Consider the following 26054-nt stretch of genomic DNA (forward strand, 5'->3'; position numbering starts at 1 on the left):
TCGCCAAGTGAGTTCAAAGACGGGGCTGGACTCTCCTGACACTTCCACACTGGCCTACTTCATAACATGCACACATGCACACACGTGCTCACACACACACACACACACACACACACACACACACACACACACACACACAAATATAGATGCTCAGATTATATACGCAAACTGTCTGTTTATACTCTGTGAACTAAATATGGTTAACTGTTGGGTTGGGTAAGGTGATGTTCAGTAAATGAATCTCAACAGATGATCTTTGAAGTCTCTGTAGGTGAACTAGCCAAGGAAAGTGTTACCAAAAAATTGTAGTGAGCACTCCCAATGTCTTGGCCTGAGAAACCCTAATCCCTTTCAGTAAATGGGTTAAGCAAACATTGGTAGCCTATGATGCTTACGGTCAGAATAGTTGCCAACTTTTAACAAAAATCTTAAGTTTTTTAGAGTCTTGGCAAAGTTACAGTAATTCATGTTAGCCTACTGTGAAAACGACTGATTGGTAGGCCCACAGGTGGAAAGAGGTGGGGTAGAAGAGAACAACTGACCTTACCACGTGATTTTCTAGTCCTGTTGCTCTTTTGTAGGCTTGGCCGATTGGGGGTGGGTGTAGCTTACAAGTTGCAAGTCCAATACAACAGCCTTACCGTCGGTAGATAGCAAGCAAAATGACGGCAATATTGCATATTTTGGAACTGATAGACATCAAGAGTTTTTTGCTTTTCCTCTCAATTTTCCTTTTTGTGTTTGACTACATAAAAACCAAGCCACCAAAGAATTTTCCTCCTGGACCGTGGTCATTGCCTTTTATCGGCGACGTACATCATATTGACATCGCCAAAATCCATCTGCAGTTTGCCCAGGTAGGCGCATTAAGTCATAGCCTAATTGTATGGGAAACCATCTGCTCACAACAAGGCTTATTAGTTACGCTTCTGTAACCTACCTGCGATCGATCACATTTTTGTCTTTAAGTCATGTGGTCATTTTCAGTTGAAATGGTTGAACCCTGTGCCTGCCAGACAAACGTTGTAGACAACTTGCTCTGGTGTGTTATTATTCACTGCGGGTAAGGGATCTCCAATAATGTGTTCAAAGGAGGACGGAAAGACGACATTAAACTCGAAATTTGTATAATAGGTCTAAAGTTGAAATGTCATGTCGACATTTCGTCTTTTTTCTCCACACGTAGTGGAGTAGTGTCGTTCTTGCTAATCCCAGAGGCGGACTGGCAATCTGTGCGTTCGGGACAAGTCCAGAACGGGTCAGTGCCTCATCGGCCAATGCTGTCCAGCTCTCCACAGTCTACTACGTTACCAGTTGTCATCTAAAAAAAAAGTAAACAATTGCGCCATCACGTGTTCAAGCAAGACGATGCAGCCTTAATATTTCACCCGTCTCTATTCAGTCTTGCTCATAACCTTGCATTTCTAGAGCGCGCTAGAAGAATTGAACCCCGTGCGTGCAGAACAGGTGGTGAATGTCAGTTAGAGTGGAAGATAACACACAAACAGTAGCTTATTGACCGGGTTGGCCACCCAGGTTGCGATCCTGGGACACCCTAGATTTTATTTTTTGTATGACAACCTTTTACAGCAGCCCATGTCTGATTTCCCTAAAAAAGGGGGTTTTGCCCCCTGGGTAAATGTTGAAAAATGATGTACTGTTGGGATCATTGGATAAAGCAAGGTTCAAGGTACCATATTCCACTTTCCGCTCCCATTGGTAAACCACATCTGAGCAAGCACAGTTTGCCATTTATGAAATGTATTATAGTTTTTTTACTAGTAGCCTATACTTTAGTATTAGGCCTATCTTCCATCAGTAAACAAGAGGTGGTGCACATTTCAACCAGATGTCTAATAAAAAACAAAGCTAAAACACTTGAACGCACTCCATCAAATGAAAGCAACAGTTCTGTTTGAATTTTTACAAATGTACTATCCATATTATAGCTTTTCGTTTTTACCTTTTATATTCATATGTTTATATTCACATGATGTTATTAGTCAATTTGGGATTTGTTTTTTTTTTCAGAATTGCAATAACAACATAATACAGATTATAATTGACTGCAGTATTTGTATTGTATCTTTGATATTGTATCTCTTCCAGTTTGCTGAAAAATATGGACGCATTTTTAGCGTCCGATTTTTTGGACCAAGGCTGGTTGTTCTTAATGGACACAAGCTAGTGAGGGAAATGTATGTCCATCAAGGAGAAAACTTTGCTGATCGACCAGCCTTACCTTTATTTGCTGATATCGTTGGAGACAAAGGTGATATTCTTTACTGTGAAATTACCCTATATACAGTGGGGGGAAATAAGTATTGAGTGCATCAACATGTTTTGCAGTAAATATATTACCAATGAGGCTATTAACATGAAATGTTCACCGGATATTAGCATTAACTCAGGAAATCCACAACTATGACACAGGACAAAAAGTATTGAACATGCTAGGAAAAAGCAATACGCCAAGGTAACAAAAGGCAAGAAACCAGCGAAAATCTGTAAATAGTTAGAAAGTATTATCCGTCAGAGTCCCCATCAGAGTCTGTCACTGCGAAGCCAGGGGCCACTCTCGTTTATGGGAGACTGATTCGACCGGACAACAGTGCTCCTACAGTACAGCTCCTCTTTGGGTCTGTTTGTCTTTCCCAATGGAGGTTAGCTGCGTTATTTCTTTGCAGTTTCTCACTTTTGTCGTCGCATTTTCTTCACGGAGGTCCCCCAACTGTCTCGTTGGTCCTTTTGCTGGCTCTGCCATTATTAACATCTACAAAAAGCTGTGTTCTTATAACCCGTGCTTGAGGGGGGCGTGTGTGCTGTATATCCAGAGGGGCATAGGGGGCCTTAAGCAGACAACATAGGCTTCAGGTCAGTTTCTGAAACCTTTTTTACTTTTACTCAAAGCACAAAGGAGAATCTTGCCATCCACCAGGATGATGAGGATGAGGACCTTACACCAAGACAACGATCCAAAGCTTACAGTAAAGGAACTCTCAATTGGTTTCAAAGAAAGAAATTCAAGGTGTAGAAGAAGCTAAACAACAAGAAAGCCCCCGAGAATCTTAAGAATGTGCCAAACCTCTAGAAGAATGGGCCAAAACCACACCTGAATACTGCAGTCGATTAGTTTCTTCATACAGCTGCCATTACAAACAAAGATGATTTTGTGATCTGATGATTCATTCATGTTGTTCAATATTTGTGTTGCACCTTCGCCTAGACTAGAGTATTACGGGATGTATGTGCCGCAATGAAGCCAACTTCAGCCAACTTGAATTGATACGTTTGGCTGTCATTACAAAGGCTTCTCCGCTAAGGAATAAATTAATTTCAATTGGTGTGCTCAATACTTTTTTTCACCACTTCCACTTAATTACACACAACTGTGAGTCATGTGGGTAGCCTCATTGGAAATGTATTACTATTTACTGAAAATGTTGACGTGATCATACTCATTTCCCCCATTGTATCTTACTCTTTTCTTTTCAAAAATAGCTTTATTGGTTTTCAAAGGGAGTGCACAGCCATATAGCTCAGTGGCTTACATTGTTATCACAGTGTTACAATTGCACCTATGCCTCCTGGTAGCTTACATTGTTATTACAGTATTACAAATGCACCTATGACGCCCCTTACCTATACCTATACCCTCCCAATCCCCATTGTATCATGCTCAACAATGTCCGTTTGGTTATTACTTGAATGGTTTCTGTCTTATATTCTCTGCGTAGGGGTGGTTGTGTCTAATGGCTATGCTTGGAAACAGCAGAGAAGGTTTGCTCTTCACACCCTGAGGAATTTCGGATTGGGCAAGAGAAGCCTTGAGCCATCCATTCTTCAAGAATGCAGATATCTAAATGACGCCATTGCTAATGAACAAGGTGAGTGAGTAAGATGAATGGTTAAACCTTGTACAACTCACTGCTGAAGAGTGTGTTACAGTTTGTCTTAGTTGCTTTCGTGCATTTTTCGTTTGACACATTTGACATTTAGTCCATGGGCCAGAGCAGAAGTTGGGCTCACCAAAGGTGGCAAAATCTATCAATGATTTTCTTAATCCTCTATGTCTGAAAGATATGTTTTGGTATGATAACCTTTTCTAAGTGGTAGCTTAGTTGTATTTTTACTGGCTTTTATACCCATACCCAGTACAATTCACAATACACGCCTATGTGTAGGTATAGGTGTATACAAGTGTGTGGGATGATGGGATATGTCTTAATCCATGTTATATCACATGTAGATGCCATAGGCTATAGTTTAGATGGATTATATAGCTTTTCATGAATCACATAGGCTAAAATGTATCAGTCGTACACTTTTTCACCTACATAATATAGGATTAGATTGATGCAAAGGACTGAAAGTGGGTGGGTCAAATCCCAACTCTTGCTATATCACATCTAGAGAGTATGGGCTTTTAGAAAATGTATGGGTTAGATAGCTGAATACACTTTACACAGCTACTTTAGACCCATAATCAATAGCTGTCCATTGAAAATCAATGCATTTCAATGTAATGCAAAATACATTACAGCTAGGGTATAGTGATATGGAGGAAGTTGGGAGATATCTCAATGCACATTTTTATCACATCTAGAGTATATAGACATCTCAGAAAAATATATTTTAGGGTAATTAACCAGTTTTCTTTAATGATACCAGAACTATAATGATCGGATATGCCATGATATTTCAATTCATGTAGATCCTGCATAACTATTCGGCCTAAATTCAGTTTTTTATTTGCGTTATGACTCAGATGTGTGAGAATGAGTAAGGATACGACCAATGACTAGGCTACTAGACTACTAGGCCTACTGAAAGACTAGACATAATAACCCAACCGGCCCAAGTAAGGTCCTAACATCATTATCAAGCAATGATGCCTGCTGTAAACTGTAAAAGTAGGCTACTATACTTCAGTTGGTAAGTGAATTTATTTGAATTTGGAATTTACAGTGGCAGAATACTGATGATGAACAGTCAAATCCACAGTCAGATCCACAGCTCAAGCCACTGTATTGCACTCTCACTCTCTTTCTCTCTTCCTCACATATACTCACACATACTTCATATATACAAACACATTCTCTCTCACTCACACACACATACACTGTTGCTGAGTAAGAAAAGGCCTCATTTCAGCACATCATTGATTCTCTGTTGCTTTCAGGTTGCAGATTGTTGTACTGTACACTGTACATCCAAGAATAGAGAAGACATAGAGAGAGGGAGAGAGAGAGAGGGAATATTGCAGATTGTTGTACTGTACATCCCAGAATAGAGAAGACATAGAGAGAGGGACTATGTGAAGTGTGTTTTGTATGTGTGTGTCGTGTGTGTGAGTGAGTGAGTGAGTGAGTGAGTGAGTGTGTGCATGTGAGGGAGAGAAACGCTATCAAATGATCAACTACACTAGAGCTATCAATTAGAATTTGGATACATTTTTTCCAAAGCATAATTGCACCAATCGCACTATATGGTTCTGAGGTGTGGGGTCCAGTAACACACAATGAATTTCCCAAAGTAGACAAACACCCAACTGAAGCCCTGCATGCAGAGTTCTGTAAAAGCATCCTCCGAGTACAGAGGCAATCTCCAAACAATGCATGCAGGGCAGAATTAGGTCAGTACCCACTTATTATTACTATTCAGAAAAGAGCCATTACATTTGGGCAATATTTAAAATTAGCAACCCCCTTTCACTCCACTATTTAGCCCTGAAATGCCAAGAACAAAATATAGAAAAGAGTGCACTAAGCCAACTTGTCCTATAGACTCCGTGACATAACTCCAACCAACATCACTCAGTCTCAGGACAACTTTATTGTCAGAAAAATTGGACCCAACCAAATTATAAACACTGAAAAGGAAGAATACATTACATATTGGAAAGAAGTCACCAAAACACAATTACAATGCTATTTGGCCCTCAAACATGAATATACAACAGCTACTTACCTGAGCACAGTAAAAGACCCTAAACTCAGGAAAACATTGACAATGTACAGACTCAGTGAACACAATCTTGCCATAGAAAAAGGCAGACGCAGGCAAACCTGGCTGGCCAGAGAGGAAAGATTGTGCCCACACTGCACTTTGGGGGTCATATAAACAGAATTCACAAAATATGAAGAAATTAGGAAATCCTCATACATCAAATTTAGTTCAGCCATTCCTGAATTCCCAACATTTACAAATGAGAGAACATGTTTTGTGTATGTGAGGAAGAGAGAGAGAGAGCAATACTGTGGCTTGACTCTATCATCAGTATTCTGCCAGTCAAACTTCCAAATTCAAATAAATTCAGTTACGAACTGCCTTCTCTCCACTGGATGCCGACCAAGTTGAAAAACTGGTCACCTCAGCTAAGACATCAACCAGCAGTCTTTACCCAATGCCCACGACCCTGGTCAAGGCCTGTCTTCCCATTCTCCGTCAGTTGAAAACATCATAAATGCATCTCTTGTCTCTGGTGTGGTACCATCCAGCTTCAAAATGGCAGCAGGCATCCCCACTCTCAAGATGCCAGGCTCAGACCCTGATGACCCCAACAACTATCGTCCAATCTCCAACCTCCCTTTCATCAGTATCCTGGAAAGAGCAGTGGTTGCCCAGCTTCAACATCACTTGTCCCACCATGAGCTCTTTGAACCTCTCCAATCTGATTTCAGGATCCACCATTACTGATGCTGCCGACACCATCCTCATCCTCCTTGACTTTTCTGCAGCTTTTGACACAGTTTCCCATCCTTCTCCATTGCTTTTCTGAGCTCATCAGCCTTAGTGGCACAACACTGCCCTGGTTCACCGGCCGGACACAATTAATCACTCTCAATGGCTCCTACTAAATGGCCATCAACCATGGCATACCCCAGGGCTCTGTGCTTGGTCCTCTGCTGTTCACCATTTACATGTTGCCCCTAGGTCATATTATCCGTAAACATGGACTCATCTTCCACTCCTATGCCGATGACACTCAACTTTATATCAGCACAAACCTCTCCTCCCATCTCCCACCCACACAACTTGTCAACTGCCTGCGGGAACTCAAATCATGGATGACCACAAACCTACTCAAACTCAACAGTAATAAGACAGAGGTTATGGTGGTGGCCCCTGCACCACTGCTCAGAAAAATTGGAGACCTGGCCATGGTCGTGGATGGCTGCTACACTTCCCCATCTACCGAGAATCACAACCTGGGTGTTATCCTACTCCACTCTCTCCTTCGGGTCCCACATGAACAATGTCATCAAGTTCTTCTACCACCTCAGAAGTATCTCACTCCGGCTTTCGCTCACACATTCAGTAACAGAGACACTCATCCATGCCTTCATCACCTCCCGCCTGGACTACTTAGCAGACACCAGTATGTCCAGAACTCAGCTGCCAGGGTTCTAACCCACACAAAGCCCTGGCAGCATATCACTCCCATCCTCCAACAGCTCCATTGGTTGCCAGTCAAGTCACACACTGCCTACAAGATCCTCCTGCTCACATATAAATCTCTCCATGGACTCTCACCTCACAGATCTCCTGCACCCCATCCCCTACACTCAGTCACGTTCCCTGCGGTCCTCTAACAAGGACCTGCTGGCCACCCCCCGCACCAGGTTGCAGACTTTTGGGGACAGGGCTTTCTCTGTCAATGCTCGCACACTCTGGAATACTCTACCACTCCATGTCTGTTCTGCCCCGTCCCTGCCCATATTCAAAAAGCACCTGAAAACATTTATTTACATTTATTAAGTCCTTTGACCCTTAACCCCTCTCCCAAATTTTTAAGCAACCTTGGGTACCATGAAAGGCGCTATATAAATCCAAGTTATTATTATTAGTAGTAATAGTAGTAGTAGTAGTAGTAGTAGTACTGTATAACTGAAACTGCTCTCTCATACATAGGCTACATCTCTGAATATTATTTTTGTCCTTTCTATTGTTCATGCACAAATTGGAAGTCTACAGCTTAAACTGGCTACATCTATTGAGTACGGTTTACAGCAGACATCATTACTTGATAATGATGTTAGTACCTTACTTGGGCCGGTTGGGTTATTAGTCTTTCACAAGTAGCCTAGTCATTGGTCATATCCTTACTCTTTCTCACACATCTGAGTCATAGCGCAAATAAAAAATAAACAGGACTCACCTTATGCCCTATTTGTACAACAAAGTATAAAGGTAAAAAGGTGTAATCTGTTTTTGACGCTACAACAGCCATTGTTGTTCTGTAGCCTAACTGTACTGCTTCCACACACTGACCCAGCAAACACCAACACACTCTAACAATTCTAAAGTTGGCGGTTTACATTTCTACTGTAGAATGTTCAGAAAAGAAATCTTCTTCCAGACAAATTGAAAAAGCAGAATTTAGGCCCAATACTCATGCACTCTCTTTCGAATTGAAATATCATGGCATATACGATCATTATAGTTCTGGTATCATTAAAGAAAACAGGTTAATTACCCTAAAATATATTTTTCTGAGATGTCTATATACTCTAGATGTGATAAAAATGTGTATTGAGATATCTCCCAACTTCCTCCGTATCACTATACCCTAGCTGTAATGTATTTTGCATTACATTGAAATGCATTGATTTTCAATGGACAGCTATTGGTTATGGGTCTAAAATAGCTGTGTAAAGTATATTCAGCTATCTAACCCATACATTTTCTAAAAGCCCATACTCTCTAGATGTGATATAGCAAGAGTTGGGATTTGACCCACCCACTTTCAGTCCTTTGCCTCTATCTAATCCTATATTATGTAGGTGAAAAAGTGTATGACGGATACATTTTAGCCTATGTGATTCATGAAAAGCTATATAATCCATCTAAACTATATATTTTCTAAAAGCCTATGGCATCTACATGTGATATAACATGGATTAAGACATGTCCCACCTTCCTCCAGACTTTGAGGCACCCACATCTGTACATAGGCTTGTATTGTATAATTTACTGTGTGCATGTATAAAAGCTAGGAAAAATACAACTAAGCTACCACTTAGAGAGGGTTATCATACCAAATAATGTCCCTCAGGCATGGAGGATTACAAAAATCATTGATAGATTTTGCCACCTCAGGTGATACCAATATGTGATTTTTAGGGTCCTGGCCCATGGACTAATTGCACAACAGCTGCATTTCTCAAAACAATTCGAGCAAACTGCACCACCTAGTGGATTACCTGCAAAAGCGTGCATCTTGCTCTTGCTTCAGTACATTCTGTTTAGTTTTGGATGCATACCACAGTCTTTTTTATTTTGGGACTCCTAGGCAAACCTTTTGACCCACAATGGCTCATTAACAATGCTGTGTCTAACATCATCTGTGTGCTGGTGTTTGGGGACCGCTTTGAGTACTCCGATGATGACTTCCAGTCTCTCTTGAAGAACATGAATGAGGTCTTCGTCTTAGAGGGAGGAATTTGGGCTCAGGTGATCCTCTCCTCATATGTCTACGCTTTGTAGTTATACAATAGTGAAAATATGTTTAAAATATGTTTTTTTTTTCTTCTTGTGTATTCATAGTTGTACAACATATTCCCATCGATAATGCGCAGAGTGCCTGGCCCACACAGGAAAATATTTTCTCTTTGGGACGGAATTATTGCTTTTGTAAGGAAAAAAGTTGAGGATCACCGGGTAGACTTTGATCCTTCAAACTCTAGGGACTACATTGATTGTTTCCTTGGAGAAATGACAAAGGTGAGATGAATCATTCCAACTATTGCAATCGAGAAGTATTACATTAATATATGAAGAGCTCAGATACAAAACACTCTAAACGCTACCTCAAAAATGAGATAATGATGGTGAGTGAATGCTCTCAACACTTAGTATACAGTAGTGAAATTATTTTGCTTAAAACCCCGCTAAATATCCCTCTCCTCCTGGTCTTTGATATTGATTTGCAAAAACCTATAGAGCCTGATATTAAAAAAAATACTTATTGAAAAGTAAATTGGTCTGATGGATTTTGCATCTGACCTCTTCTTCATATATTCAGCTGCTGACAAAAGTCACCCATTTAGAAATAAGTATAAGTATAATTAAGTATAAGTTTTGATCCTGTGAGGGAAATTTGGTCTCTGCATTTTTCCCAATTCGTGAATTAGTGAACACACACAGCACGCAGTGAATACACAGCAAGGTGAAGCACACATTAACCCAGAGCAGTGAGCTGCCTGCCCAACAGCGACGCTCGGGGAGCAGTGAGGGGTTAGGTGCCTTGCTCAAGAGCACTTCAGCCACAGACTGGTCAGGGATTGAACCGACAACCCTCCGGTTACAAGCTCGAAGCCCTAACCAGTAGGTTGTTTGGAGTGTTTTGGAGAAAACAAATAAACCAGGACCATTTCAATTGGTCAATACAACTGAAACAACTATTGGTTTCCCCAAATTCAACACAAAATATCACCAACATGCTGTGGGAAGTGAATACTGTCAAACTGACACAGTCAAAAGTATTTTGCACTAATAAAAGCACACTTTTCATTGTTAAAATCCAGTGCCAAGATTATGGGTAGTCTGACGTCAGCTATGGTAGCATTCCTGAGAAATACCAGTCCAATTTCAAATGGACAATAGACTCCATTTCACTAATCCGTACAGTTCAATGGATTTCTATGGAGGGCATGATGTTTTCTCCTAGGATAAGATGGCACAAGAGGATGTATTACCTCTTTTAACTCATCCAGGGATTCTGCTTTCTTATCAACTCATTATGTAGACTTAAAAACCATCTTCTCTGATGACACACATTCCTGACCTTTCTTTCTTTACATTTCTCTTTCTCAAGTGGAAAGATGATGAAGCATCAGGCTTTAATTTGGAGAATTTGTGCTACTGCACTTTGGACCTGTTTGTAGCAGGAACAGAAACCACATCTACAACCTTGTACTGGGGTCTCCTCTACATGATCAAATACCCTGAGATACAGCGTGAGTATTTGTGTCATTCTGCATCTATGCGCTTAATACCATCAATTCCACTCGGACCACTGTGATTCAGTCTGCCTGCTGCTCCGGGTGAATCTTCCTCCTGGCTGAATCCTGGTCTCTGTACTAATAACAAGCAAGCACACACCTCCAAGTTTTGAAAACTGGGTCTGGACGTATTGGCCATAAAATAGGTGAAAAAAAGTCTGTTACACCATGAGCTTTGAATCGAAATGTAATATGTGATGTTTCGGGCGTTAGCCCTTCATCAGACAACATATTCAACTTCTATTGGGAACTCATGGTGTAGTTGTAGTAAGTGGACTTTTTCACCTATTGAACCCTGATCTCATCCTTAAGGTCTAAGCCCTGAACCCTCAAAGACTTAACTGACATCTGACTGCCTTTGGATAACCCTGTGTTTCACGTCACAATTGTTGGTAATTCCTTTGAGTGAGGTCTGCGGTGCATTCTCTCTTTTATATCGGAGTTATGTTCACACTTTTGCAAAAGACTCGTATTTAGGTTGTTTATTATTGTGCTTGTAGGAGGACCCCTAGCCACATTAAATGTATAGTCTGGAGTCGGACCATTCACAGAGCTGAAGCCTGTGGGTGGGATGAATTGTTGTCTTTCAAACTGCCCCTCACGTAATAGGCCAGCACTTGTGACCAATCAGCGCTTCTTTTCGTTGTTCTCTATGGTTGTTCTGCTATCTCGCTGTCGCGCAGCTCTGTCGTCACCGTGCTATGGTGGGCTCAAGGACTCGGTACACAGATAGAGCGTTCTAATTGGACCGGCTGACTTGGTGTCGGACGCAGGATTCGCCTTAACCATCCCGCTAGGCAAAAAATATTTTTGCGTCTAGGCTAGGGGGACCCCCACAGCAAATCTTGTTAAGAGTGCATTGAAAGTAGAGATGCTTGGCTCAGATTTGTAAAACACTGTCAATCACACCTTTTGCTGTGCATTTTTAGGAAAGGTGCAAGAGGAGATAGACCGAGTTATCGGATCTTCAGGTCAGCCCTCTGTGGCTGACAGGGATAACATGCCTTACACTAATGCTGTTATTCACGAGACACAGAGATGTGGCAACATCCTTCCATTGAATGTTGCCAGACAGACCACCAAAGAGACCCAAGTTGATGACTTCATCATTCCCAAGGTAATTCTGGCACATTGAACTGCACTTTAAACGTTGTATCCTGCCAAAAAAATAAGCATTTTTTTAGAGGGGAGATTTATCTTGAACTTTGTGATTAGTGTAATCGATTTGTTATTATTATCTTTTGTGGTGGTTCTTCAGGGTACAATGGTGCTGGGCAGTCTGCACTCTGTTTTGTTTGATGAGACGGAATGGGAGACCCCTCACACCTTCAACCCAGGCCACTTCCTGGACGCAGAGGGGAAGTTCAGGAAGAGGGAGGCCTTCTTGCCTTTTTCTATTGGTGTGTGTTTAGTGTTGAACCATTACTGTAATAGTCAATACACATGGGCTCTAAGTAGTGGTGTTTTTGTTTATTTTAATATTTTTTGTTTTCTCAGGAAAGAGAGTGTGCCTGGGAGAGCAGCTGGCCAGAATGGAGCTGTTCCTGTTCTTCACCTCGCTGCTCCAGCGGTTCTCCTTCTCACCACCAGAGGGCGTAGAACCCAGTCTGGAGTTTCGAATGGGAGCCACTCACTGCCCTCATCCTTATAAACTATGTGCTGTTCCTCGCTGAGATACATATACACTCTTTGAGATCCTAATCTTACCTGTATGGTTTTTTTTTTCTTTTTTTAAATCCTGATTGATATTGACATGAAGTAATACACATTCAACTCTGTACACTTAAGTGACACAATCAGGCATAACCTAAAACTGCTCTACATGTAGAATCTAAGAATTTTGCAACATGCAATACATTTATTTACTAGAGGACAGTAAAAGACCATACTGTTTGCGCACTCAGACAATACAAATACATTTCAAATGCAATAACTGCCCATTTCTTTTTTTTACACGACTCCATACTCGCTTTAATTGCTCTAGTTTACCATCTGGACTATGAACCTTTTACAGGGTGCTTGTGCAGGTCTGGCAGCCACGGCAGCCGCGGCCTTCTAGTTTGGGAATCAGACTTTTAACCTCTGGGTGGCCAGTTTGCCCACAGACTGGTAGGCACATTGTGGCTGGGGTGCTAATTCAACAGAGCTCTCCCATGTCCATATCCATTGCCCTTATTGATCAAGGCACCTGATCCCCCAACTGCTCCCCAACAATGGCTGCCTGCTGCTCTAGGGAAGTCTTCATGAAAAGTAGATAGATAGATAGATAGATAGATAGATAGATAGATAGATACTTTATTGATCCCCAAGGGCTAGTAGGCTACAGAACTTTGAATTGCCGTTTTCCAGAGCAAAGGTTTGGACATTTGTGTGAAAGTCTTGAAGAGGCCTATAGGAGTTTAGCTCATAGTAGTAGCCTACTTCAAAACCCAAACTGAATAAATAAATAAATCGGTGCCTCCTAAAACAAGTTGCTACAGCCAACACCAAGAGAAAGTAGCTACAGTGGACCCCTGAAAGCAGCTGGCCTGCTCCTCCTTTTCATGGGTCAGCTGAGGGTGGTGGGGTTGGGTCTCCATCCTCACTTTTAAAGCAACACTGAAGCACTTTCCCTCTGTCGCACCCATGCTATTTGTTTATCCAGCAAATAACAGACAAGGTAGAATATGTTGCATGATTTTATGAAAGTAGGCCTATGATGTACCTAGGCTATTGCGACATCGAAGCAAGTCAAATGTGTAGTTTCTGATGTCTCATGAGTCATTTCATCAAACTACAGATGCACTACCCCATCTTGTACATAGTGTGGTTATACTGTAACCGATATAGAGGACCGCAAAGTGAAAGCAGAAGTGCCGCTCACCTTGTTACGAGTTGATGAACCCCTGAAATGATTTTGGAAACATTATTTTAAGGTACGAAAAACTCTTTAGTGTTGCTTTAAGGAATGCAACTACCATTTGAAATGTCCTAACGTGCCAACAAACAAGGAGGTCCAAGGTTTAACACATGAGGTGGTAAAACCTTTTTACAATAGCCAATTCAACAGTGATTTTATTGCACTGCAAGTTGCAATGAATAGGCGAGCGCAGCATAGGCTACAGAACAACAAAAGTAGCCTGCTGTAGGCTAATATTAACACAGGTCGCAGTAGTAGCACTTTAATTTGATGTTAAATAAAACATATAACTCCTCGCTCATAATGAAAGGAGAGAAGAGGAATGTACATTCGAATACAAAGGGGTGTCCAGAACATCTATTTAATACTGTATATTGCTTTCATAATTTCTATGAAAACAAATCTGACGTCACCGGTAGATCTCGCTGCTGCAAGAGGTCAGTTGAGGACAGTTGAACTTGAATTACACGCCCGACGTAGCCTAGTCACTCAAATATTGGGCAGTGCTCTTTCTTTTACTATCCATGGCTGTGCTTCATCATGATCTGAACCTATGAACTGAACCCACATCTGATGTGAAGGCTATCGATATGACTGTCCTTCTATGCATCTCAGAGTTTTTGGACATTAAGAGTGTTTTGTTGTTTCTTTCGGTTTTCCTTTTAATATATGACTATGTCCAAAACAAACTGCCAAAGAATTTTCCTCCTGGGCCGTGGTCATTGCCCTTCATAGGCGACATGCATCGTATTGATTTCAGCGAAATGCATCTACAGTTTTTCAAGGTAGGTTACGTCATGCAGAGACAACTTAAAATATCGATTTGTCATTCCGTGTCAAATCAGATAAAAGAGCCATGCAGGACAAGGGTCGCTACACAGTGTCAACTTTTTGAAGTTTTCCTTACATAAGGTGTTAATTCAGTGTTTCCTGGCTATCAGAAGAGTTAAACACGCACCTGGAATTCACGTTTTTAGTTTATTCACAAAGCCTAGGCCTACTGTACAACCCAGCCTTTTCAAACTTGAAAGCATTCTCAGTATGACTGTTAGCCTACTGCATGCCCATTTAATAGTTTATTAAATTATATGTTCAGAATAACAGCCTACTTTAGAACCTGTACTTTGTCCATTTCTGTTTAACTTAAAGGCCATAACATTGTAGCCTATCCAATAACTGTGGTTAATAGTTGAAATAGGCTTAAGGGCAACCTTTTGAGTAATGTTGCTGGGCTGTTTCATGCTCTTATTAGATATTCAAGACAGAATTTGCCGGCTGATTTGAACTTCTGCAGAGTTAGATAAGGAGACACAACTTTTCCTCTGTGCGGGCAATAACCCAGTCTAATACTCCCACTTACTGTAGGCTATTAGAGTGGTAGATAAAACATCTCTCTATGGCTCTGGGCTAGATTTACATATTATAAGACTAAGATTGTTCTTTTTTTCAGTTCGCTGAAAAATATGGGGATATTTTCACTCTTAGAGCTCTTGGATCACGAATGGTTGTCTTCAATGGCCACAAAGTAGTGAGAGAAGCATACATCAAGCAAGGAGAAAACTTTGTTGACCGCCCGTCCTTACCCTTGTTCAGTGATATATACGGAAACAAAGGTGACTTTGACCAAAGTTAACACAGATCATTAGTGTAATTTAAGCAGTTATAACTTTACATACCATTGAATCCTATTTCTGCTATTTAAAGTGTCTCTGTCTCTGACTAGGGCTGGTTGCATCTAATGGAAATAGTTGGAAACAGCAGAGAAGGTTCGCGCTTCACACCCTGAGGAATTTTGGACTGGGCAAGAGCAGCCTTGAGCCCTCCATCCTTCAAGAGTGCAGTTATCTAAATGAAGCATTCGCTAATGAGCAAGGTACGTGAGCCAGATGCATGTATTACTCAAGATCTGAAATGAAAACAAATGTTGGATTTGGTTTTGTCATTGAGATCATTAGCATATAACATGACAATTAAAGTTTACAAAATATGTTCAGTTGATGCTGCAACAATCCAGCATATTCAAGCCATCATCAAATACATCAGAGATAGATATCTCTGTACAGAAGATTGGTCCCATATACAGTAGCTGCAATCTCGACACCCGTCTCTCATCTGGACAGATAGGCAGACAGAGACAGATCTGATTTGCTAATGTCTGTTGTCTTTACATTTGTTTTTTTATCAATGTGCATTGTGCACTGTTTGGTTTAGGATATTTGTGTCACCTTTCAAAGTTGTGTTTGGGCCTATCAAAGCATGTTGACTTGACTTCTTTAGGTAAACCGTTCAATCCACAATGGCTGGTTATCAATGCTGTGTCCAACATAATCTCTGTGCTGGTCTTTTCGGACCGCTTTGAGTACTCCAGCAATGACTTCCAGTCTCTCCTGAAAAATATAAAAGAGGCTGTCATTTTGGAAGGAAGTATATGGGCCCAGGTGATCCTCCCTGCACGGTTCTTGCACAACTGTCAACTTTTTGCATAGATAATAAATTATATCAAAGTCATTTTAAATCAAGCATCCGATTGTAATGAAATGAATTATGCTTGTTTTGTCTTTTCAGCTTTACAATACGTTCCCATGGTTAATGAGACGAGTACCTGGCCCACACAGGGAGATTATCTCACTTTGGAATAAAGTGATTGACTTTGTAAAGTCAAAAATTGAGGATCATCGTGCACACTATGATCCCTCAGATCCAAAGGATTACATTGATTGTTTCCTTGGAGAAATGGAAAAGGTGCTTGAAATAATGCTTGCTTGGGTTAATCACCAAAATATGATTTATTTTTAAACTCTCTCGCTTCCCCTCTTGTCTATTGTTTCTCTCTTATTTGCTTTCAGACTGGACTTGTTTTGTTTTAGTAGGCCTACCCTCTCAGCTCCATTTCATCCATACTGTCTACCCTACAGTACATCTCCTTTGATTTTTTCTCTAATATGTTCTTTGTTTTACCATCATCTCCTTTCTAGTGGAAGGATGATGAAGCATCAGGCTTTGATGTGGACAACCTGTCTATCTGCACTCTGGACCTGTTTGTAGCAGGGTCTGAAACCACCTCTACTACCATGTACTGGGCGCTGTTGTATATGATCAATTACCCTGAGATACAGCGTGAGTATTTGCACCATGTCATGCAATATCTAGTCTCTTTGAAAAGGAGATGTACTGTAAGCCTTGTTTCATCATCTCATCATCTATGAGAAATGTTACAGCGTCTATATTATGTTTAATAAGCTAACAAACATTCCACATAATGTTATTAAGTAATAAAAAAATCCATTATGCAGGTCCATCAATAGTGTCCATTTTAATGTAGTAACACAAAAATAATGTTAAGTGTACCATCTGGACTGACGTGTAATGCCAAGTGTGCCCTGTAGCCTTGTTCTGGCCACCTGGTGAATAGGACAAATTGAACTGTTTCCACTGTTGCTTCTGTTTTTTTTTGTTTTTTTTTCAGGAAAGGTTCAAGAGGAGCTAGACCGAGTGGTGGGATCTTCGCGACAGCCCTCCACAGCCGACAGAGAGAACTTGCCTTACACTAATGCTGTGATCCACGAGATCCAGAGATTTTCCAACATAATTCCAATAAACTTACCAAGAATAACTGGCCAAGACACCCAAGTTGGAGACTACAATATTCCCAAGGTGACCTTTGCACTTTGTCCTGCATTTTTAAATATTTGCATCCTGCAGATGTAGACTGCTAAATTAGTGTCAGCAAAGCTTCCTAAATTTCAGGAAGTTCTCTGTCTAGGAAGGTTATCTGGAATAATTCTTAAACAGCAGTGCATGTTTGCATGTGCATTTGTCTACCATGGGATTTTGTGGTGGTTCTTCAGGGCACAATGGTGTTTGGCAACCTGACATCTGTTTTGTTTGATGAGACGCAATGGGAGACCCCTCACACCTTCAACCCAGGCCACTTCCTGGATGCAGAGGGGAAGTTCATAAGGAAGGAGGCCTTTGTGGTTTTCTCTCTAGGTACTTATTTATCCCTAGCCTGATATCGTCATACTCAAATTCTTGTCATAATATGAGTCTGATGCTGCAATGAGATGTGATTATGGGGTGTGTTTCAACTGAACTGATACAGGGGGGTGAAACCTGTAGGTAGAACACCCTATCCCTCTTCTCCACAATTGCCTTAACATTGTTTTCTGGTAGTTATTGCACTCTCGATATCTTCTACCAGACACAATGGCGAAATCTAACTTTGTACTGTAACATTTTACAAAGACATTGTACCTTACTGAAAGGTAATATTTTGTCACTAGCAACCTACGACTTCTTGAGATGGGAGAAATACGGATTTCAATGTTGGACTTCCGGCTTTCAATGATGTAAAAATCATCATTTTACATCATTGAAAGCAGGAAGTCCTATTCATGGGTTTCATTGAAATCCGTATTTCTCCCATCTCAAGGCAAACTGAGGGAATGATGCACGGCCATTCAAAAACATGACTGGTGTTCTAAAGATACAAAGCTTAAGGCTAATCGGTGAAGTGTCCCTTTAAGTTCAGATGGCACCCAGGCTAATTTATCCCCTTTAGTTGGGAGTTTTACCCTCAGTTTCCTCTGATTGTTGAGAAACCCAATCACAATTAATTGATAGTTCTTTTGTTATGATTTTGGTGTTCCTTTTCTCAGGAAAGAGAGTGTGCCTGGGAGAGCAGCTGGCCAGAATGGAGCTGTTCTTGTTCTTCAGCTCGCTGCTCCAGCGGTTCTCCTTCTCACCATCAGAGGGCGTAGAACCCAGTCTGGAGTTTGAACTCGGATCCGTTCTTGGCCCAAAACCTTACCAACTGCGTGCTGTTCCTCGCTAAGACCAAGACATCCTTTAAAATGCTGTGCTGCTTTCCAATAAATATGTGTATTTTTAGGAATCCTGTATATTTCAATATTGCACAATATTAAAGGAACCGTATGTAAGAAATGTATTTCAATTAATCATAAAATGGCCCTGATATGTCACTAGACATTAAGAAATCATGCTCATTTCAAATACTTATATCACTGACAACAGTAGTCTGGCCAGGATATTGTCATTTAAAAAGTGAAGTTGCAGCCCTCAACTGATGTTGATGTTTACATATTGTGTGTTTTGGCCTGATGCGCCACCCTCCACCTATCTACTGATCACAAAATCAGTAGTGTTTCGGCATCCGGGTTGCCAACTTCAACTCAGGGAGGAGGGGGAGGGGATACACCACTCTACAATATTTTGAAAGTGATTGCAGTACCAGTTTTGGCCAGAATCCTACATACGGTTCCTTTAAATAACAATATGGTGTGAATTAATTCTCAAATAAAATGTGCATGCTTTATTTCTATTTGTATGATTTCTGAACAGTGTATATTGCAAATAATCATTCAGATTTGTTTCCCGCACATTCTATTGGATATTGCTAATTATTTCATATTATTCCACTGCTTGCTTGATTGAGTTCCCCATTGTCCTGCATTAACTTTCGATGTACGCACGGCTATGAAGTAGTTCCAATTTATTGGCCGTATCACACTTGAATATTAATAGATCAGCCATGATTTCCCCCACTGCTAGAGTTGCTTTGTGTCGACTTTCGTTTAGTTAGACATTACACTATCATGACTTGCTTTGGGATTACCTAAAGCCCTGGAGGAGAATTGATGGAGGACATTGCCGTCGTCAATTTGCGGTGTTCAGGGATATTCAAGACTATACCATGAACTCTTTGTTGCAGACAGACAGTGCATGTGCATCTGTGTTATCCCTGCCAAGGCAGATGTTCGATGACACGGCTGTATGGTTGAAGAATCAGACACCACTGGAACCATTGATAAGAAATCCTAAACTTTGACAAAAAATTTTAAGGGATTGTAATCTGTGCAGACATCCTGTGCAGCCCAGGGCAGAAATACCATGTAAAACTTTTATGACAAAACCAAAGACAGTGCCCCCTTGTGGATGACATGTCTTCATAACAGTGTAGCCTCTATTCTAACCTCATTGCAAATTGGTACACGGCCTACAGTACACCATTCTCTTCTTCAATCGATGATTTTCTCTGCACATTGCACTTACACTAGCAAGTGAAAATACAGAGTTGAACCAGACAGAGAATGGAGGGTGTGATGATGGAGCTGGATCAGAAGCAGTGCTCGGCAGCCCACATTTCTTGAGTTTGAGTCTCAGCCAGGAAATTGAACAGGTAGGCCTACTTACTACTGGGGCTTTTTCGTAATTGCAGTGTTGCACTCTGCCTTTGCCATCCACAGCCTAATCAGCCCGATAGGCCAGTGTCTGTGATTTGTAGAAGCATGATTGTCAGGTAGGCTGCCATCATTTCCTTTCGCTCAATGCCATCTTGTGTCTTTTTTTTTTTTTTTGTACAGATTACACAGATTCTACTCAGGACAAGCCAACAGATTGTTAGCTTGAAAAGGCACACAACTATACAAACCAGACCAATATATTGTGCCAGGCCCAGGCCAAGTGTAACTATGAGGAACAGAGGGAGCAAGAGAAACAAACAGCCAGGCTAACAACTAAAAGCAAAGACTTTGGAGTGGAGTGCCTTACTGGCCCACATTAACTGAGGAGATTCTTTCACTTCTTTCACTCATTTCATTCTTGTCACTAGGCTACTGCATTAGGCTATAAGTAGCCTACTAGCCTATTCAGTGATGTTACAGTTCAGTTCATTTGACAGGGAGCTAATTCTTGGGAGTTGAGCTGACCTCAGAGAACTCAAGCAAATGAATGATAAGAAAACAGTAGCCTAAATTTGGTGGCCTGATCTAGGCCTATGCCTAGGTCTAATTCATCAGCACAAGCCTTAAGCCAATTTGGAATTCCACCTTTTGATTTCAATAAAGAGTTTATCTCTGCTGTAGGCTAAAAAGAAGAGTTATCAATCCAGTTTATCAAAGAAGGTTTATCAATCCAGTTGCTTATGGATTATTTTATGCAATGTGGCCTTTTCACACTGAACAAATGGTGAGCTATGGAGGTGACAGCTTGTTAAGAGGTAAAAACAAGCAAAAAGAAAAAACAAATATTCATGCTGTCTGTCCAACCCTACAATGCTACACAACGTAGGCTTTGTCCGTGGAATTATAAACACCATGAAAAGTTCCCGACGGTTTAAAAGCAATCACTTTTTACAGAAATCGTTTGTATAAAAATTGAAGACGTTGCTAAGGAAAGTTAAACACAGACACACAAACATGCTTAAAGTGACAGCTTATGCAGCCTCTCCTGGCATATTCTCTGGCCTTTTGACCAATGAAACGCGAGCATGGTGGGATTTCATCCTAGATAGGTAGTTTGAGAGTGCCGCCCATGACTACAGGCGAGACGTCCAACGAAAAGGTTTGGCGCAGCATTGGAGTGCAGTCCATCAGATGGTAATGTTGTAACAAATTTCAGTTTTTCCATAGGTGATGCATGCCATGAATTCACACTAGTCTGCAGAAATAAGTGGTCATTTCTAGTGTCTCTCTTAGCGAACCGCTGCTGAATTAGAAAACCAGTCAACATTAGCTTGCTATGATATCACTAGCTGACTAGCTAACTTGGCGACACTGAAAATTGATTATAACTTGGCTTTTCAAGCTAGCTAATAAGCTAGCTTAGAGATGCGGTCAGTTGTAAAAGAGCATCCTTGTGAGGAAAGATACTCTGTCAGTAAAAAGACACAATCTTAGTCGATGTCAATAACAAAGTATCATAAAACCGTATAAGTATTTGTAGAACTTGAGTAACATTAACGTCAACTCAGCTGATGTTAAGTTACAGATTTATAACAAGGGTGGGGTAAAAATGAAATGTAAAACATCTTGGTTATCATGATCCCGTTAACCGTTACTGGGTGTTCAACAGATGTTGCTGCTGATACTGTCAATGTTATTTGTTATTGTAGCCTATGTTAATTTCTGTAACGTTACTGGTTTTTCTGGTATATTGGTGACGAGCGCTCGCCAGACGCCGTCCCGCAACTGCACTGTTTTATGATCAAAGAATAGCACTGCCCTGAGGTCAAATGGAGCTACCCACGTCCCATATGTCTGATATCCTGCCTTTATTTGATTTGGTCATTGGTAAGTTACCGATAAATAATTGGTCAAAACTAACAACGGTATGAAAAACCAATGGCAAGCAACTGTTATTGCCAATGCTAGTCATTCAAACGGTTTTCACTCTAAACAGTGAACGTTGCATCTTTGTAATTGACAACATTCAAGGAGGTGTTTTTGTCGACGCGGAGTGTGTCTTAAGGCGAAAGAGGATCAGCCTAATTCTGTCTGACATGTTATAACTAATTCATTGGGGCACAAACTGCAGCCCCCTTTTGCTTTTGGGATAAGTGCTCTCCTCCTACTGTTTCCAAAATAGCACTAAATGGGAGAGGGTAGCTTGTGTGGATTGGCCTGGCTCAGTGGTTCTGTGTCTGAGTCTCATTTGAAACCATTGTGATGGTTGGACTGTTCACTATAAGTATGAGTTGAGTCTACACTTGATTGCATCAAAACAAACTGGCATGCTTCTACCAGGATATCAGCACTCCTATAGTTGCAATATGAGCAACAGACCATTCTATAGAATGCACAGAAATTATATTTAAGCAATTTGAAGTGTTAAATATAAAAGTGTGGAATGTAAAACAGGTCCATGTCCCCGTAGTCTTTGTCCTTGGACCCGCGGCTTGTGCAGGTGGTGGAAATGTCGCTCTCTCGACGGGTAATCACGGCATGTGCTTCTCTGGCTGTGTGTATAATTAATCACATGCCAAGTAGATGGATATGTTGTGCAGGTTTCCATACAGTTTGTTCCACGATATGACTATTGACTCAAAATAAGTATGAGTTCATGCTTTTTGAGGTGCTTGATTTTAATATCCACAAAAGGTATTTTGTCCCTGTTAATGTCCCATAGCCTAAAGTTCATAAGTATCTTGACTTGCTGAGTGAAATGTCTGGCTTCTCTTAACCAGAGGCTCCATTCTATACAGAAGAATCAGTGTGTGTTAGTTGCAGCAGGGTTGTCAACTACAGACCACTGACAGACAAGTGGTAAAACAAAATCCACTCAGTAGTACATCATTGTTTTGTGTCTTATTGTCCACCAGTCATTTTCACATTGTACTTTTGTCTAAATGTTGTTAGTCACACTCTGAATATAGTTCGTCGATTGATTGTCTGTTTACAGCCCCAGTATGAGGGATCAGCCTTTCCAGGACCATGGAAAAATATGAGAAGGTGAAGAAAATCGGAGAGGGCTCTTTCGGGAAGGCGTACCTTGTCCAGTCAAGGGAAGATGACCGGCAGTATGTCATCAAGGAGATTGGCATCTCCAGGGTGAGGAGTTATGGGGGAAATGGACTCGGGTCTTTCTGTCAAAGGGACACAACTGCCTATATGCCAGGCACTATGCCAGGCACAAACATTTCTGATGGACCATCATCACTTGTGAAATCGTTTTAGCGCACCTGTTTACACGGACCCGGTTGGGTGTTGCACCTCGTCAATGAGCATGTAAAGATGCTGAAGGATTTAATACATGTGTCCAAGTTGAGTAACGAGTATTTCTTGTTTGGCGTTAAAAAAAAGAACCATATTTAGTGTTAGAGTGAACATGAAATGTGCAGAATGTAACCAAAGACGCCATTACACTGATTCCCCACCAGAAATAAATGGCTGTTCTGTGGCATAGTAGTCCACTGTAACCCTGAAGCTGTCACATTTTGAGGGCTGACGGCACTGGTGAGGTTCAGGGGCTTGCACTCTGTCATTTGCTCGCTCTCTTCTAAAGTTGTTCCTCCTTGATGCTAACCCCCCCCCCCCTTCATTTTTTACAGATGTCCAATAAAGAACGGCAGGAGTCACGAAAGGAGGTGGCAGTCCTGGCCAACATGAGTCACCCAAACATCGTCCAGTATAAGGAGTCCTTTGAAGGTAAAGAGTCTTGTTCCTAATCATTTTTGCAACACCTCTGGTATTTACTCTCTTTCACTGTCTGTGGTTTAATGTAACCTTCATCTTTATGTCATGTGATCATGCATGCGAATAAAAGTAATGACCAGATATGATGTTGGAAAAACCAACTGCATATAAAAGTGCCTGCGGGTGTGTGTTGTATAGCCTGATCACCAGTATCATTACCAAGCCAGTCGGGCATGCACATTGCACATCTGACATGCTTAAATGATTTTTCTGCTGCTCATATTCCCCCAGTTAAATAGGGTATGGAGGCTAATGGCTTTTCCTTCTTGGTCCTCTGTACGAAATCAAAGTGATGTATGGTTGTCTGAGTGATTACCACAGTGTGTGAGTGTGTGTGTGTGTGTGCATGTACAGGTTGAAGACACTCTGTGATTGAATGAACAAGAGGAAATGGATCTCTTAATTAAATTGAGGAGGAAGGGCTGTCTGTTTGTCCTGTCCCTACCGACGATGTCTCACAGTCACCATTACTTATGTGACTTCCAAGATGGAAATGGAGAGACATCTTATGGCGTACTGATCTTGTTTTCTTATAAATGCCATGCCTAATTAACCATAATGAGCTGTAACAGAGGACCGACTGTAGAAACAGGCCTAACATCATGGTACCGCAGAATGACCAAAATAGTCTCTTCAAGCCTGACAGTCTGTTTCACCTTGTGGTGTTAATGTTGATATGTGCTTTCTGTGTTGGTCTCCTCTACTTTCACCACAAACTCACCTTCTGCCTTTAGCCTTGCCTCGACCTACAATCATCCTCCACCCAACCCCCACACACCCCACTGTTTTTTTTCTGCTTTACCCACCCAAACCCTCCATCTTTTTTCTTTCTGCCCTCCAGAGAGTGGTTGCTTGTACATAGTGATGGACTACTGTGAGGGAGGAGACCTGTTTAAGAAGATTAACTCTCAGAAAGGGGTTCTCTTTACGGAGGAGCAGGTACAAGCCATCCCTTCTGAAATATGGTAGAGTTCTGGGTTTGGGAACCAATGTTATGTTTTGTTATCTCAGACTTCCTGAGAACCACAGGAATAGAATACTGATACATAATACATTTCCCCACTCACCCTTCAGACATATCCGTGTACTCACACACACACAAACACACACACATACACACACATACACTCGCACACACATCAGTATCAGTACATATTTTGAGCAGAGACTAGCTATGCTTGCTCAGCAAATAAAGGCAAAGCATATGTTCATGGGCTGCATGTTGCAGTTCTAAAGGTGACTTTGGGCCACTCTAAATCAAATTGATCTTTATTACATTACTCCCAAGATACTGGACTGGTTTGTGCAGATCTGCCTGGCTCTGAAACATGTGCATGACCGCAAGATCCTCCACCGGGACATCAAGTCACAGGTAAGCTCACGACTCACCTGTATTCTGTGTGAAATACTGTATGCATCTTACTTGGGTTCAGAAAGTGAAAGTCCTGTCAAATGAATGGGGGATTTAAAGCGGTAAACCGCAAAATTGCGGACATTTGTTGCTTTTCAACTGCTGTCAGAGAAATTCCATTTCAAGCCCTACACAGGCAAAAATAATACATGATTGGACCTTTGCTTTCTGAAGCCAGGGTTGTTCACCTCTGCATTTTACGTCTACCAGGAGTCGGGACAGGTGTGTAACACTAGTTGTAGCGTTGTCACACATCGCAGTTTTGTGATTTTATGTTTTTTTATTGCAGGTTGCATGTCCATTAAGACTGTATGTTGGGTCCTCCTGAAAAACAATCTTTTTCACTGAAACTACACTTATTTTCATATATCAGTGTGGATGTAGTAAACTGTAAAAGCAATTTTAAATCATGATGTCAAATAAATAGATATTTAGCTATTCAAACTACTGACTTAAACAGAAAACACATTCTATGTAAGCGTCTTTGTCTTCACCTCATTGTTTTTGGTTATGAACATATCTGAGTGTGATCTATCATGTGTTTTGCAGAATATCTTTCTGACCAAAGATGGAACAGTACAGTTGGGGGATTTTGGGATCGCCAGGGTTCTGAACAGGTTGGTAGCTGTCCTCACGACACAGAACTTTACAGAGAGGCTACACCTGGTGCGTAGCTGAAGTGTTCTGTTTGCATTGCGTTTGCTGCAACAATTAGCTTCCACTATGATCAGTGGAACTGGCTACAA

At 41.2% G+C, this 26054-nt stretch overlaps 3 protein-coding genes across 4 annotated transcripts in view; all 3 read left to right on the forward strand.

The window, feature by feature from the left end:
- Positions 1-590: 590 nt before the first annotated feature.
- On the forward strand, positions 591-12939 carry LOC134101882 (cytochrome P450 2J2-like). Its single transcript, XM_062555743.1, has 9 exons — positions 591-857; positions 2110-2272; positions 3738-3887; positions 9296-9456; positions 9550-9726; positions 10820-10961; positions 11936-12123; positions 12265-12406; positions 12504-12939. Exons 1-9 carry the CDS (start codon positions 663-665, stop codon positions 12677-12679), a joined length of 1494 nt encoding a protein of 497 aa, XP_062411727.1. The 5' UTR covers positions 591-662; the 3' UTR covers positions 12680-12939.
- Positions 12940-13328: 389 nt separating this feature from the next.
- LOC134101885 (cytochrome P450 2J2-like) lies at positions 13329-19318 on the forward strand. The gene is made up of 9 exons (XM_062555745.1): positions 13329-14690; positions 15356-15518; positions 15629-15778; positions 16183-16343; positions 16471-16647; positions 16881-17022; positions 17372-17559; positions 17754-17895; positions 18564-19318. The coding sequence occupies exons 1-9, from the start codon at positions 14496-14498 to the stop codon at positions 18737-18739; spliced, it is 1494 nt and encodes a 497-aa protein (XP_062411729.1). The 5' UTR covers positions 13329-14495; the 3' UTR covers positions 18740-19318.
- Positions 19319-21254: 1936 nt separating this feature from the next.
- Positions 21255-26054, forward strand: part of nek1 (NIMA-related kinase 1) — a 37138-nt gene continuing 32338 nt past the window's right edge. For both annotated transcript variants that reach the window (XM_062556804.1, XM_062556805.1), the window contains exons 1-6: positions 21255-21302; positions 23104-23252; positions 23753-23849; positions 24739-24836; positions 25186-25269; positions 25858-25925. In XM_062556804.1, the coding sequence (XP_062412788.1) occupies positions 23136-23252; positions 23753-23849; positions 24739-24836; positions 25186-25269; positions 25858-25925 (464 nt within the window). In that variant the 5' untranslated portion in view covers positions 21255-21302; positions 23104-23135. The remainder of the gene's footprint in view (positions 21303-23103; positions 23253-23752; positions 23850-24738; positions 24837-25185; positions 25270-25857; positions 25926-26054) is intronic.

The sequence above is a fragment of the Sardina pilchardus genome, chromosome 15, assembly GCF_963854185.1.
Source record: "Sardina pilchardus chromosome 15, fSarPil1.1, whole genome shotgun sequence".
In the NCBI taxonomy this organism is placed as follows: Eukaryota; Metazoa; Chordata; class Actinopteri; order Clupeiformes; family Clupeidae; genus Sardina; species Sardina pilchardus.